At 43.8% G+C, this 16,336-nt stretch overlaps 1 protein-coding gene across 1 annotated transcript in view; it reads left to right on the top strand.

The window, feature by feature from the left end:
* Nucleotides 1-11,801: 11,801 nt before the first annotated feature.
* LOC124515258 (Golgi pH regulator) overlaps nt 11,802-16,336 on the top strand; it is a 60,704-nt gene continuing 56,169 nt past the window's right edge. The window contains exon 1 of the mRNA XM_047083980.1: nt 11,802-11,983. Coding sequence (XP_046939936.1) covers nt 11,942-11,983 — 42 coding nt within the window. The 5' untranslated portion in view covers nt 11,802-11,941. The remainder of the gene's footprint in view (nt 11,984-16,336) is intronic.

Raw genomic sequence — 16,336 nt, 5'->3', positions numbered from 1 at the left:
AGTGTTGCCGAAGAAAGAGAGAGAAGAAAACCCCTGAGCTGACCTAGGGCAAAATGAAACGTAAAGGATGCCACCATGATTGGAGTCTTCTGTCCCTCCCCTCCCACCCACCCCTGGTTGGACAGGTACTGCAGGGGTACGGTACTTTGCTGTTCAACTAGGAAACCAGCTTTCCCATATAAAAGGGCCACCAAGATAAACCCACTGTCCCCTCAAAGTTCCCAGTCTCAAATGACTGCCCTGCCCCTCTACCCCAGCTGCAGTGGGGAAATCTGCTTTCGCCCCCGTTTCTCCATCGGAATCCTTCCGATCAGAACTGTGGATGCCTCACAGCTGTTTACCAGCCATGACTCAAGCCCGCTGGCTCAGCCAGACTTTATCACCCCAGAGCTTCCCTAGCGGACGCCGAGTGACCAAGTATCAGGGGGCCCAAACTCAAATGCCTACAGGATGCAGGCAGGTGCTTTAAATCGGTGGGGTGGGCCTTTTCTAATGCCATGGGACGTCTAGGGGTGTGAAGATTGGCGGGGGAGGGCAGAGGGCAGCTGTCGCTCAGTGCCAGGCACTGATTACTGGGCAGTGTTACCACAGAAATTTCAGAGTTTTCCACAGAATCCAGAAGCCCAAACTTCTCAGTGAAATGTCCAACCTCTTTAATATTGCCAGCTAAAATTTAAACATGCCATGTGGGCCAAGCAAAATGTGTGCCAGCCAGATTTGACCCATGGGGCACCAATGTGCAAGGTGAGCCTACACTAGTGAGCCCGGCTTTCCCGTGGAATTGGTCATGTTACTTATGGTCTCAACTTGTGTCTAGGGCGCCCAAATCTCATTTCACCAATTTGGAGTGTCCGGGTAAAGTCATCAGCCCAGGAGATACCCAGTATTCTCACTGACCTCTCTCTCAGGTCACCGTAGCTCCTGGTTTCTGATGCGATTATACCCCTTGAATTGGTGGGAATTCTGTCCGGGGCACCATCAGGGAAAGAGGGCAAGGCCCCAGACCCTCTCCCTGAGCTGAAAAGGCCTGGAGGTCTGGTCGCAGTCTTCTTCCCTGAAGAAAGAACATGCCCTTCTTTCCTCTCCTCTGCCAATATCAGTGCTCACCCTGAGAGCCACGCCTCCTTCCTATCAGGGGCTGGAGGTAAGCCCAGTTCTGAGCCAGCAGATAAACTGTCTGCTGGCCCGTCTTGAGGAGAGTCAGCTCTCAGGCCTTGCCCAGACATAAGATGTGCACAAGGAGGACCATCACGGCGGTACTAGGGAGAGCCTCTTACCAAGTGGGAGCTCAAACAGCCAGAATCTCAAAGTCTGGTCCCAGGCCAGGCCTCCTCCCTAGAAGGGACACAGAGGCTTAAAGGGAACAAGAAGAATCTCAAAGTTCTCCTACCCTTGACCCTTACAACCAACACTCCTCAAACATGCAGTCCAGTTTGGGGAAACCCTTAAGTACAAGTACATATTTCCCACAGGAAGCAATTTCACCTAGAGCCAATCAATTCCCAGAGCTGAGGGACAAAGTGATAACCAGGATAGAAACCAAAATGACACGGCAGAGATCTGGACATGGGACCACCAGGGAACCCGAAAGAAGTACCCAGAAAACTGCCTTAATTCTGTCTTCCCCCAGCCAGCCCCATCCTGGAGTAAGGAATTCCCTTTTGCTGCCCCTCTGATTATCCCCTTCCTTTTAAGAGGATTTTCCAGAGCAGAGAGAGCCTCCTCCCAAACTATTCCTCCCCTCCCATTCCGTGGTATCCCATTCTAAAACAAAGTGGTCTAGAAATTAAATTCGTTCTAAGGTATGGTATTGATTCTAAGGTTCTAAGGTATTGATTCTAAGGTATTGATAAATACTCCGGGGAACTTTTACATTTTCAAAGAGACAGCTTAAAATATATTTTACCTAGGTTAATCCACAGTGACAAACTTTCAGTGAAAGAATGTATCAGGCAGTGGATAGTTGAATAGAAGAGGTGTATTTATCTCAGAGACATGTGACTTTCTGGCTACTGCTTGACTCTTCCCCTGGCAATCAACACCGCTCCACCCAGAACTTCCCTATGGTGAGACAAGTCACACGCCCCGGGGCCTGGGAACAGACACTGCGCCACTGCGCTCACGCCAATGGCTGCACAATTGCTCCTACAGTTTTGCTCCTGCACACTCATTTCAAGAAGATATAAACTCAGAGCCTGAGAACAGCTTGATCATCACCAGAACGGAGTGTCTATCTCCACAAGGACCTCATCCGAAAAAGAGAATTCACCCTGCTCCAAGTGAAAACTGCTGGTGCAGGGGTGAAGGCTGCAGGCCTCCTTGTCTTGGCATGAGCCTGCGAGTGAGTGTATTTCCCGGGATGAAGCAGGATCCTGCCTCACTGTCTGTACCGACCCCGCCACCAGGGAAGTTGCCATTTTCCCTCTTAGTCTCCCCAATAAAAGAGGAAGACTATTTGGGGGCAGAAATAGACACAGACATCAAGGGACCAGGATTTTTTTTTTTTTTTCTATTTCTGCCATTTAGTAGCTGTGCTGTTGTCATCCCTTAACCTCTGTGTCTCTTGGTTTTCTGTCTACAAACTAGAGATGGTATTTGCCACCAACCTACCTCCAGGGGTATCGTTAAGGATTAACGAGTTGGCCGCCAAGCCTGGAGCCCCCCCCCCCCCCCCCCCCCCCGCCCAGTGTCACCACTTCCTGAAAGATTCCTCTAGCAGCAGGGAGACTGGGAAGGAAGGGAGATGGGTGGTTTCCATCCCCCCCCCCCCAACCTGCTTTGCATTTACCTAGTGAGAGTTTTTCCAATGTGGAATAGACACTCTGGAGATCAGTTTTCTCAGAGAAGGCTCAAAACAGAATCTGGACCCCCATATGTTTAGTAGGAACCTGAGGCTCTTTGGCCTTGAGAAACGACTGGGGACAGATTGGCAATTACTTTCATCCTCTGGAAGAGGTCCCAGGTTCCATTTGCAGGCAGCTCTGTGTCCGTGGAGGCCCTTAACGTTGTACAGCTGGATCCCTCAGTATCTGTTTGGAGGCAAATAATTATGACCGACTCAGGATTACAATCCCCCCCTGGGCTCCAGTAGGTCCAGCTTTAAATCCTACTCTGGGTCCTTCCCTTGTTAGACTAAAATCCTTAGGGCATGTAGACCTACTGATAAAAAGAATCAGTGAACAGCTAGATATCCAAAGTACAGCCTGCTCCAGAGGAAAAGGGCCAATCACTTAACAGCAGCTATAACACCTCCATCAGGGGAGATCTGTGACAGGGAGGGACAGAGTAACTCAAAGTTCAGTTCGGAAATTTCAAACCTGGCTCTGCAATCCCTAGGCCTAGCATTTGGGGCATCATAAAAAGGCCTATCTGCTTTTCACGGTGACACTGCAACTTGCCACACAGGTGACATCTCCCACACAGAATCAGACAAATACTCCTGAGGGTCACTGTGACCTGGGGATAAGATTTACCCACAAAGAACAATGAAGGTCAAGTCAGAAGTGTTGGCTGCCCCAGGACCCCAAGATGTCACTTACCTGCTCCATATGACGATTTTCCCTCAGTCAACTGGGGGGGGGGGGTAACAAATTTTACCCCTCCTTCACAAGATAGAACAAGTGAGTTGATACCCAGGAAACACCATGAGCATACTAGAAGAAATACGTGGGTGTTTTTTTTTTAATTCACTAATTTGGAAATCAAGGAAAGGGAAGACGACCTTGTCCAAATTTGTCCGAAGTCCTTATTGTAAAATGCATAGTGAAGCAAGGACAGTCACCACTTTCAAATCCGGCATAGATTGTTGACTAAGATCCCGACAAAAAGTCAGCTAATAAGTAAAGTGAAGGAAGTAAATGGGGGGGGGGGGAGGGGATGGGCAATGTTTCTGTCGTCCTGAATTCCTAAGAATTACACTGTGAAAAGAGCACGTTTTTAATCACGCGAGAATTCAATGCTCAAGGTGGTGCTACAGGAGGTGGTCAGCTTCCCAGGGCTCATGTGTAGAGATGTGCCAGCCCCTGAGACCGGAGTCTCTGACTCATAGCAGAAGGGAGCCCCTGGATACTGGCGGAGCTATGTGCAGGAACTCTGCAGTTTAAGCCATGTGGAAGGCCTGGGGCAAGGCTAGTGTGGGCAGCTGCTCTCCGTGAGCTCCTGGGGAGGGTGGTTAAGTCATGCTCAGGGTGAAAAAGAAGCTACCACCCACACAGCATAGCCCACCCCACTCCTCCCCTCCCCCCCCCACCCCGAATTATTCCTCGATGCATACTGTGTGCAAATGACCACACAACCCAAGTTAGCAACATTTAGATGCAAAAGGGTTTGCCTGGTTGGATGGAAAACTCCTGTAAGCGTAAATCCAATCTGTAAAACAAAGTCAGTGTGTGCCTAGAAGTGATACTGAAATAGGGAGACTTTCCCTTCTTGTAATCATTGTACTATAACTAAATATGTAACCGGGAATGGAGGAGAAAAAGGAAACGAAACTCGAGGTTCAGCAGTTAGACAAAAGAAGACTTTAATGAAGACAAGTCAGTCTCCACTGCCCTAGACACTGCAGCTCCCAAAGTCGACCACCAAGGCAGCAGTGGGACATACTGTTAGCTCTAGCCCCACTTCCTTCTGGAAGCTCTTTCTCTAGGGCAGACAAAGAATTCTGGAAGAATCACATGAAGTTTCCTGGAAGGAAAAATAGATGGCTCCATTGCCTTTTTCTGCAAAACGTTCCACCTAGGAAACAGGGTTAGTAAAGACTCAGCTAAGGAGCATATTCCTAACAAATTTCCTGGGGGAAATCTCTGGCAAGGGAGAAAGGCATTCTTGGGATTGGGTCCTGAATTCTCCGACCCTCCACATCCTTATGTTAGAGCTAATAGTCCACATGTTAGACTGTTACAAAACAAATAAAACTAACTTGACTTTTCGCCATCTTTGTTTTTTTTTTTTCTTTTGACTTGTCAACCAAGCTAGACTGTGAAGAGACTGCCCCAGTTTGTGGTTACCTTCCTTTGGAATTGAGGGGTTGGGGAAGAAGAGGACTGGGGTTTTGGGAGGGGGGCAGTGGTATTTTGGTAAACACTTCACAAACCGCTCTCTGCAGGGTGAAGAAGCCCTGGTTTATAGCATTTGCCAATTTCCTCTGTGTAAATTCTCCAACCATTCCCCACTAATTTCAGGCTTCCAACAAAATGTCACTGAAAACAGAGCTGGGGAGAGATGTATAGTTGCACAACATTATAAAAGATTTCCACCTTATAATAGATACCAATAACCCCGTTAGCATAGCTAATAGTCAAATAATTAAGAAGTGATGAGCTTTGACTATTTATTCCCTTGTGTCTCACATTTTCTTTAAGTTTATGTAGTTTAATTGTTAATAATGACTATACCTAACAACTGGCTTACAAAAGTCCAGGAAATTTAGCAAATGATTCTTTCGGGCCAGTATACGTAGTTAGTTCTAGCTCACTACTGAGTAGAATGGAGGAGACTCTGATTCAGAAAGAACATGAAAACTCTCCTTTTCCGTTGAGATTTGGTCACTTTGTTCCTTCTCTTTCTCTACACAAATGTCAGGAAAAATCAAAAAGTACACTTGTTTGGCCTTATGGGAAGAGGCAAAAGACACTCTTCTGTGTCTCTGAGAACTGTGGGAAGAGTTAAGGTTACTCATTACAGATAAAAATAGATAACTTAAATTGGCCAAAAGATCCTGCCTGGGATTTACCATGTCACTTCTCTGCTAAAATCCTCCCATTCTTCATTACATACCCAATAAATTCTACGTTCCTCAAAGCAGCTTACAAAGCCTTCATAAGTGACCTCAACCCACCCAGATAAGACATCTGTTTTTACCTGCCCAAATCTATTCCTCCTTCTCCTATAATAACTTCCTCAGTTGGAGGAACTTGGTAGAACTCTAAGTAATGCCTATCTGACTTCCCCTGGTCAAGGGCAGGGTTTTTTTGATCCAAATGGGCCAACCTTCCCTCCCTGGAATGCAGATGTTGAGTGGAGTAACAGAGAAATGCAACCTGGTTGGACTTCATTCATCTTGACAAAAGCCGCTGAATAGACTCACAGTGAGTTCCTAATTACTTAGATTTCTGGACCATGCTTGGTTCCACTTTTTCCAGATCCTGTTCGTTAGCCTTCCTTTAGTTTGCAGAACTACCCCAGAGTTTTGTTTGTTTGTTTGTTTGTTTGTTTCATTTAACATGGCCAAAATTATCTCTATTGCTTGCAGTCAATACCACCTTGGTAGCCTCATCTCCCACATCCACCCATGTGTATGTGTCCTAGCCTTCTGGGACCATTGGCCAGTTCCCAGTACAGACAGGCCTAGCCCATGGTGACGAATGAATTCCGTGATGTTTCAGGACTCTGTCCTGGCCTACCTTTTTCTCCATGGTCAGCTCCTTCTCACCCTTCAACATTCAGCTCAGTTGTCTCCTTCTTTATCAAATTCCACAAACTTCCCAAGACAGTGTTAGTTGCTCCCTTGTCTGTGATCCCTTGATACCTGTGTGCACTTCTACCATAGCATTTATCAAGTTGTTTTCTCTCTTGCTTTTCTCTCTTCTAACTGCAAGCAACTTTAGGACAGAGATTTCATCCTTTGGATCTCTGAATATTAGTACTTAGCATGGGGCCTAGAACATAGTAATGTTTGGTGAACACATGAATGAGGACTGAGACATCTCCCGAGGCAGGAAGGAAATAATTGGCAAATGCTTCCATCACCAAAGGGATGTACTGGAAGTTGACACTACATAGGAATATATCTGAGAAAGATTCCCTAAAGGTTCCAGGAGTTCCAGGCTTGAAGGCAGGCAGGCTTGCTTTATCATAAATAAAGGAAGGGGGGTGGTGGTGGAGATTTTCATATGAATTGCTGGATATCATCACCCAGAGCAAACTTGGAAGCCTTATGTTGAAGATGGCAGTCAGAGTCTTTGAATGATTGTAGATCAGAGGGCCTCCCATCCCTACCAGTTTCTATTTGGACTTTTGAACTTTGAGTTAAATAAAAATAAACTTTATTGTGTTAGTCCTCTGATAGCTCAAGATTTATCTCATATAGGATCTAGCAATACCTTGTAGATTTATAGAAACTGAGGTTAGATGCAGTTATAACAAAAATCTAAAATCTGTTGCTTTGGCTTATCAGTTGAACAGTGAGTGGTAAAGAAATGAAAATCAAAGGCTACAAGGATAGAACTCCAGGCTATGCCATGCACATATTTAGTAAAAATGTCACCTGTGATGATTTATGTATCAGTTATCTGTGGCTGAGTGACAAATCTTTCCAGAACTTAGTGCCTTATAACAACGATGACCATCTATCATCTCTCACAGTTTCTGCGGGTCAGGAATTCTGGAGCAGCTTGGGGTCTCTCATGATGTTGCAGTCAGAATTTGATGGGGCCTGCGGTTGGGGTGGTCAGACGCACTCACTCACATGATTACATGACTAGCAAGTTAGTGCTGGCAGGTTGGTTGCTCTTGGGTCTACTTGAGGGTCTTGTGAGTTGGTGGCTGATTTCCCCTTGGGCAAGTGAACCAAGAGATCAAGGCAAACATTTCCACGTCTTTTATGACCTAACCTTAGAAGACACATTCCATTACTTCCACCATATTTTTATTGGTCACTTTCCCTCAGACTGTTCCAACTCCTGTGGAAAGAATGAACTAGAGAGGAGCAAGATTTGAGGTAAAGACATCAAGTGTGGTTCCTTTTCCTTTGTTTTAATGCTTTCATTGTACAAATGATATGTGGTTTAATCTCCTCCAAATGCTCTTGGAAGTAGGTAGGATTTGAATAGACGGTAACAAAAATGCTAATTCCGGATTGCACCATGAGGGAAGCCCTTAGCCAATGATAGTGTCTGGTCATGACTCCTTTGGCTAGGACAGAGTTTTGAGGGGCTTTTCCGCTCTCTAATGCTCAGCTTTCCTGAACACTGTTCAGTTTTTCTAATTCATCCAGGTTTTCCAGGGGCATTTTTTCTATCTTTCTCACTTACTATAGTTATCATCTTTATAGATGACCTATATAGCTGGAAGAAAGAACCTATATGGCTGGACCTATATAGATAGAAGAAAGAACAAAGCATCTCCAGAATTGAGTTAGACTAATAAAACCTCCAGAAAATGGATGAGATCAGATAAATATAAGTGAGCCAAACCAAAAGAATATAATGTGACCCAAAAATCCTCAATCATGTCTTGAAGGCAGACACAGTTGACAAGGGATTTTCTTATGGGATTATGATAAATATGGACATCTCTAATGTCTCTCAGATCAGAACTTCAACTTTCTCCAATATCTTTTTTCATGATTGTATCAGACTGAAGCCGTAATTTCTAGGACAACTTTGTATCTTTTCTTCATTACCAACTAATTGCCTTTCCTTTAAATATTTTTAAAAAATTTTTTAATGTTTATTTATTTTTGAGGGAGAGATAGAGACAGAGCATGAGCAGGAGAGGGGGATAGAGAGAGGGAGACACAGAATCTGAAGCAGGCTCCAGGCTCTGAGCTGTCAGCACAGAGCCCAATGTGGGGCTTGAACTCACAAACTGTGAGATCATGACCAGAGCCGGAGTCGGATGCCCCACCTACTGAGCCACCCAGGAGCCCCCCTTTAAATATTTTTTAGATACTTATCCAGTAGTCAAAGACCCTTCTTCTTGACTTTTTAAAAATTGAGCTAATTACTGTGTCTAGTTAAGTTCTACGTGTATACTGGGCCAGATGGGACTCTCATCTTTACAGATGAGTAAGAGACAAGGAAAATAACAATAAAGAGATGGCTAACCACCTGGAGTCTATGAAAGGTCTCAGAGACACGAGAAGAAAACCAACAGTGGACACCAAGAGTAAAAGAATAGTGTAATTTCAATTTACTTAAAAAATAAAAGTAAGCTTAAAATCTGTTTTGTGCTCTCAAAAAAATTAAGAAAACATGGGCTCTGTAAAGCAAGAGATGAAACAGAAGATAATAAGATAGTACATTGAATTGGAAAAGGAGCTGTCGGTCAGTAAGCAAAGCCACAATAGGATTTAAGAATAAAGAACAGAATTAGCAACACATAAAGCCAAATCAGTATTGTAAAGAATCGATACCAGGAATTCTCCCAGAATGCCAAGAGAAGGAACAAAGGCATGAAAATTATCACAGAGGAGATAATAGATATGGAGAGAAGGCAACAGAAATCCAACACATAAATATGCATCCTCCTGAAGGAGAGTCAGGACAAGAGAACCATAAGCATCAAAGATGTAATGGGAGGAAACTTCCTTAATAAGCTGATAAAAGACCTGAAAACACAAATTGAAAGGAATTCATCATGTACCAGGGGGGAAAAAATCTAGACAAATTTTGATTTGCAAGTATAAAGACATAATCCTACAAATTTAGAAGTATAAGAAAACAATTCCTGCTGTTGTTTGTGTACTGCTAATGAACGGTTACGTTTCCACATTCTTGTCCAGTTGTGGACATAGGGCAGGATCCCACCCTGTCCATAGGAGGTGAGGCTTCCTGTGAAGAAAATGGATATTTCAATGTCAAATGCTGAAAAGAGAAAGATTCTTGCTTGGAATAGAAAGAAAAAGGAACTCCTTTCTCTGCCTGAGCCTCACTCTCTTAGGCCCAGTATCCAATAAGTGCCAATGTGCTCAATATGCTTCCAAAGAAACAGAACAATGGTGTCTGCCATATAGAGGCAAGTCAGGAGTAAGTCAGGGAGTGAATGAGTTATTATCAGATCTAAGAATAGTATCTGGCACATAGTAAACACTTGGTAAGTATTGGTTATTATCACCATGATAAATATATTATTCTATGTGATATAATTATTGTCATCATCTTGTGACATATGACTAGCATAGTTTTATTGTTAAACGCTGTACCTTAGACTCCACTGAGATACAGAGAAGGGAAGGGTTTGTGCACTTGGTCTTGAGGGGTTGAGAGGAGAGCTCTCCCTCCCTCTCAGAGGTCACTGTTGGTCATGGGGATTGGTAATAGCTCTAATGGGAAAGAGAAGCTAAGGTGAGGACAAGAAAGCAAAAACTCATGCCTCTCAGTTTCAGCCATCCCTCCCAATGCTTTGAGAGGTGAGTCAAGTGGATATTAATCTAGTATGAAGGTTTCTGGAGACATTCTGCAATCAAAAGCAAGGGGTAGTAGTTCTCTGGGTCACCCAGGCCCATCCTTGACCTGGAAACAGGTATTACAAGGGAGAAAATCCTGAATGGTGCCATTCAAAGCTTTGCACAGGGCTGGGGCCAGTGGGACTGCATACCTTTCTCTGCTATGCCAAGTTCACTGAGACCCTGATCCCCACCATACATCCCAGTAAGCCACCAAGGTAAACTGTTTGCCTTAATATACTCTCCCAGAATTCTGCACTATTACACTGCCTTGAATCTCGGTGAGGTGAGATTCCAATTTATCACGCGTAAGGTAAATGCCTACACAGTAGCCTCTGTGCTGGTATCTACCTGCATCCCTGAGAGCTGTAGCCAAGGACACAAAGGTATCTGGTTTGACTCTCCCATAGTAGGGCTACTCCCACTGTTCCCTAGCCTTCTGGATAAGGGATTGGACATTTGACAGGTAGTTTGGGCTGCTTAGAAAGGCAGAGTTCAACTCCAAGAAAGAGAGACACCTTCCCCCGTGTGTAATAAATGTGTGAGTCTCGGCTACTCAGATTACAGTACTCTAAACGCTCAGGTCCTCAATGCCAGGTGTACTCAAGACTGCTTCAGGGTATTGACTGTAGCTCTTCCCACAGCGGGCCATTGCCATCAGCTGGAGCCCGCTTCTAGTGCTAGGAGACTACAAGAACTACGAGAACTAGCTAGAGCCCTAGTGGGATAGGATAAGCCTCACAGCAGTGAGGCCTTCATGAAATGAGTATTGGATGGATGAAGCAGTGATTCAGTCTATAGTTGAGCAACTTCAAGCCATTTCCCAAAATAACTCATCTTCAGACCCTTAAAGAATTATTCCTTGTTTTGAATTAAATCAAGCTTCATTTAACTTCCAGTCCTTTGTCTTACATCTATCTCCAGGGGCCATATCAATTCTACCCATTCTTTTCACAAGAAGACAGCTATCATGTTCCTGAGTCTCCTTACTTCAGTTCCTTCCATCAGGCTCACCTCTGAGCATGCTCCGATTCATTTCTGTTCCACTTAAAGAGTGGTACAAAGAGCGTAGTACTCAATGTGTGGGCTGATGGGTACCAAGTACAATGAGATTATCACTCTCTTGTTATACACGGTGTGCTTTTTTTTTTGTTATTACATCAGAAATTACTTGGCTAATTATATATGCTAAAAATATCATCTGCCTTTCCACTCTTCCTCACTTGTAATGATGCAGTTGTTTGTATAGCCAAGTATAAGTTGTAACATCTAAAACACGATGCCTGAATTATCACCTAACTCATTATAATCATTAACTTCATCTTATTAGCCATGACCATTAGAAAATGGAATTACCACTTAAAAAAAGATGTTAGCTCAGCCCCCCCCCCGCCCCCATCTTCAGCCTCACAAATTAAATGTTACCTTGCAATACATCAGCTTTTGGGTTTTCAGACCTCCTAATTCTATCTCGCTCCTTTTAGCCAGGCCCTCTCTATTAAGCCCCGCCCCCAGAACGGCCCCTCCCTGGCCCCGCCCCCTTGGCTTCCAAGCGCCTCGCGTTCGCCCCGCCCACCCTCGGCCCGGGGCGGGAAGCTCTGGGTAGAGCCACGGATTGGCTGACTGGGGCGCAGCTTGATGGCGTCGGGCTGGCGAGCTGCGGTCCCGCGGGTGGACCCGGGGCGAAGGCCGCCTGTGTGAGAGGGCCAGTGGCCCAAGCTCGCTGCGGACACGGGGAGGAGGAATCGGGGGCACTAGGCCTCCCTACACTTCGCCATGAGTTTCCTGATCGACTCCAGTATCATGATTACCTCCCAGGTGAGCTACTGCCTCCCGCCCCGGGACCCTCGAGCCTCTTTTGCGAATCTTCTCGGGGCTTCGGTGATGCCGACTTGGCCCGGGGTCTCGCTCTCCTCTTCCGCGGCCTGGGCCCGCCTCATCGGTTCTCAGAGCTCGGGGAGGGTGTGGGATTTGCTGCGTCCGGTTCCCTCGCCCTCGTAGTGGGGAGGCGTCCTGCGGCCGTCCGTGCCCCCACCCAGCCTCCATCTCCCCGCTTCCTCGTCCACTTTTGGAGGGAGTTAGGCGGCTTCGGTGCTCCGAGCCGGTGCCGCGAGAAAGGAGCGGTCCCCAAAGCGCCCCGAAGCTTCTGGACCGCGCTGCTGACCCATGGCTCGGGGAAGAGTGTGGTTCCGGGCGCGGAGTGCGCAGCAAGCCAATTGGAGCCGGTTTCTGGGGACACGTGGGGACCTTGCTGGTTAGTTGTCAAATCCTGAATCCGGGTTTGGAGGAATTTGCCGCGGTCAGCTAAGAGATCTTAAAAGTACTGTGGAAGGTTTCGTTTGTGCACCAACACCTCATCGTTTAATCCTCTTTCTGCTGCACACGCTCTTCGGGTCTTTTCCCGACGCTCCTTTCTTACCGATCGGGCACCTTCATTCGTACAGTCAGCAGACTTGACCATTGTATAAAGCTCCGAGGGTACAAACACAAATAAAACACTAACTCCTGCTCTATAGAAGCTGTGTCTAGGGGGTCTCTAGCTTTTACCAGCTTTCATTCGCTAAGCCACTCTGTTTTCTTCGTAGCACTGATATTTATGTTTTGTTTATTAATTTAATTTTTGAGGTCCTGTCTTGTTCAAAGCTGAATTCCCTTTCCCTCTAAGTGCAAGCACTAAACACATTTGCCGGCCAGCTGTTAATATTTGTAGAAGCTCAGATTATCTTAATTATTGATTCCCACCCCACCCCACCCCCGTCATCTCCCAGCGTTTAGAGTATATTTTCTTTTTTTTTTTTTTTCAAGTGGCAAACGACAGAAACAGTTCCTTTTGAGGGTTTAAGGGAAACTGAATCTTTGATCCAGTTTTCCTATTGCTTCATCCTAATGCTTCTGTCTTTGGAATGGAGCATCGTCCTTGTCTCTTGAAAAACTTTAATTACAACATTTCGGAAATTATGAAATGAGGAATGCCCTAATAAGATAACTTTTTATTTAAAAAAAAATTTTTAACGTTTATTCATTTTTTTGATAGCGACAGAACGCGAGTGGGGGTGGGGCAGAGAGAGAGGGAGACACAGAATCTGAAGCAGGCTCCAGGCTCTGAACTGACAGCACAGAGCCCTACACGGGGCTCGAACTCACGGACCATGAGATCATGACCTGAGCTGAAGTTGGATGCTCAACCAACTGAGCCACCCAGGCGCCCCAATATAACTTTTTATTTTAAAATTCACTATCCTTTATATGGTTTTCATAATTGGTTTATTGGTTGCATAATATTCAAATACATTGATGCACAAAAATCTGGACCCATAATTCTCTTTTCTAACTTTTCTTAGGGCTTTTCTAATTGTCCCTTTGTGACAATTCAGGTTTATTTTTAGCTCTACTACCAACTCAAGAAAAATGACAATATTTCAGTAGCATTTTTTTTCTTTACTCAATTTTTTTTTTACTCAATTTTTTAAAAATGTGAGTGGAGAAATTGGCATTGTATTGTAGCCTTTAAGATTTTTAACACGGATATAATTGATAAATGGAAGCAAGAAAGTGGCTTTCTGGTATTTTACATCATATACTTTAACTTTCACACATGCATTCATATGCAATATTAAATATTTAATGCTCTTTATAAACGAGGAACTAAGACCAAAGAATCATTTGTGTAGACTGTTGTCTGTCCATTTTTTATGTGGCTACTTCATTATTTTGGTATCAGTAAAAATGTCACTTTAGAGAGGCTTTTCCTGACTCCCTACCCCGTCACAATAGCACCCATTCCAGCCACCTTCTGTCTCATTTTCCTGTTTATTTTCTTCTTAGCCTCTATCACTATTATTTGTGTGTTTGTTAGATATAAACTTCTTGAGGTTCTGGATTTTCTCTTTCTTGTTCTATGCTGTATTCCCCAGCATCTAAATCAGCTGCTGATGCATAGAGGCCTAGTAAATATTAGTTACCTTAGAAATACCTCTTCCTCATTTTTTCCTGTTTTGTATGACCTGAAAGATTTATTTAAAATGAAGTTTCGGGGAGCCTGACTAGCTCAGTCGATAGAGCATGCAACTCTTGATCTCAGGGTCGTGAGTTCGAGTCCCATGTTGGGTGTGGAGCCTACTTAAATAAATGATAACATGAAGTCTGAAATAGTTCTTTTTCTTGACTTTAACCAGGTGTTTGTTCTATTCCCCTCATCATTTCTGAATCTGTATCAGTCCTCAAAGCCCCTTTTCCAGCCTCATCTCTTAAACTCTTGGCAGATAACCTTGCCTCCCACTGTATCAATAAAAGTGAGGAAAAAAGATCTGATCTCCTTCTACACCGTAGGTCTTAATCTAAGCAGTTAATGTATGTCTACAACCATTTCCAGCTGCTTTCCTCCCTGGTCAGAAAAAAAGGTGCCCGCCGCTCCTTTTTAAGGACATCCTCTCTACCTGTGCCTTTGATCTTAGAGCAGCTTTATTGTGGTTATAAGCACAAGCTTTGGAATCAGTCACAGACTTCAGGTTCAATCCTGATTTTGACAATTACTAAATGAATTAACTTCTGTAAACCTCAGTTTTCTCTGAAATGAGGATAATGACACATACTGTAGGTTTTTATGATTTCATGACATTACAATGCTAAGTATTTAGAGGTCCTGGAATATAGTACATGGTCAATAAAGGATAGTTGCCACTAATCATAATAAATCATTAATACCTTCAATTCAGTTTCCCTGTATGCATCTTTGCCACAAGTATTTTCACCACATAATTGATTGACCATAAGGCAATTTTGCTGTAAAAGATAAACTTACAAAAATAAAACGGGACATTCATTTAAAAGGACATCATAAAAAAAATAAAAAAATAAAAGGACATCATAAAACATGAAAAATGGATAACAAAATTAAATAGACCTTATTGTGAGATATAAAATATTTGAATACATCCAAAATGTGTAACATAGCACACTTGGCAATACTAGGCAAATAAATGATTTCATTTTGTGGATTGTACCCTAAGCACTATCTTCAGTATTTCATTCATAGCATTATACGTGTTTTTTGGTTTGTTTGTTTTTTTTTTTTGCTTGTTGATTTGTCTCCTCATTTGGTATTACATATTTTTGTTTTTCCTCTAAAATTTCTTCTTTCATTAAGAGATGTGTCAGTTTCCAAATACCGGGATGTATATTTATAACTGATCTTTTCATTGAACCCTGAATGCCTTCCTCACTGTTGTTTGTTCTTGGTGCACGGCCACATGTCCGCCGATGGATGGATCAAGGTTCTACAGTCAGTGTGGGTACAAAACTGTGTCACTGTATAGACCATTCTGAGGGCTATATATATATAAATTATATATATTTATATATAATATAAAAATGGATGTATTGCATCGATGGAGAAATGAGCCAAACTGATAACTTGCTGTTATCTTTTACAGCAAAACTGCCTTATGGCATATTACACAGCAGAATGTTTGCAGCAAAACTGCTTGTGGCCAAGATGGTTACCGTGGGAATACTAGATGCAACAACTCCTCCTCTAGTGCCCCATTAGTTCCTTCTTGCGTGTTTATCCCCTTACTCTACTCCTCTCTTCCCCTTGACCTATAAACTTTCTCTTTCCCCACATTTGTCCTTAGGCTACTATCTAATGTTTTCTCTTTTCCAGCCTTTTTTGAGCAGTCAGAATTTTTTTTGTGTTGTTTTTTTAATTGAAGTATAGTTGATACATAATGTTACTTTGGTTTCAGGTGTACAAAAGAGAGCATGGTGATTGCACCAGTCTGGGAGTTCTGCTGTGCTACCCTCTGTCACCATGCATTGCTATCACAATACCATTGGCTATATTCCCTCGGCCGTATCTTCATCCCTGTGACAGTCGTTCCATAACCGGAAGCCTGTATTTCCCATTCCCCGTCACCCATCCAGTGCATCCCCCCACTCCCTCCTATCTGGCAGGCTTTAGTTTGTTCTATGAATTTATGGGTCTGTTTCTGCTTTTTGTTTGTCTTGTTTTTTCGGATTCCACATATAAGTGAAATACTATGGTATTTGTCTTTCTCTGACTTAATTTCACTTAGCCTCATACCCTCTAGGTCTATATGTGTTGTTGCAAATGGCAAGATCTCGTCCTTTTTATGGCTGCATAACATTCCACAGTGTGTGTGTGTGTGTGTG

Source organism: Lynx rufus, unplaced genomic scaffold (genome assembly GCF_022079265.1).
Source record: "Lynx rufus isolate CCGP_SWC_20201006 ecotype Redwood Valley unplaced genomic scaffold, mLynRuf1.p SCAF_2, whole genome shotgun sequence".
Classification (NCBI taxonomy): domain Eukaryota; kingdom Metazoa; phylum Chordata; class Mammalia; order Carnivora; family Felidae; genus Lynx; species Lynx rufus.
This window is presented reverse-complemented; position numbering and strand designations above follow the sequence as displayed.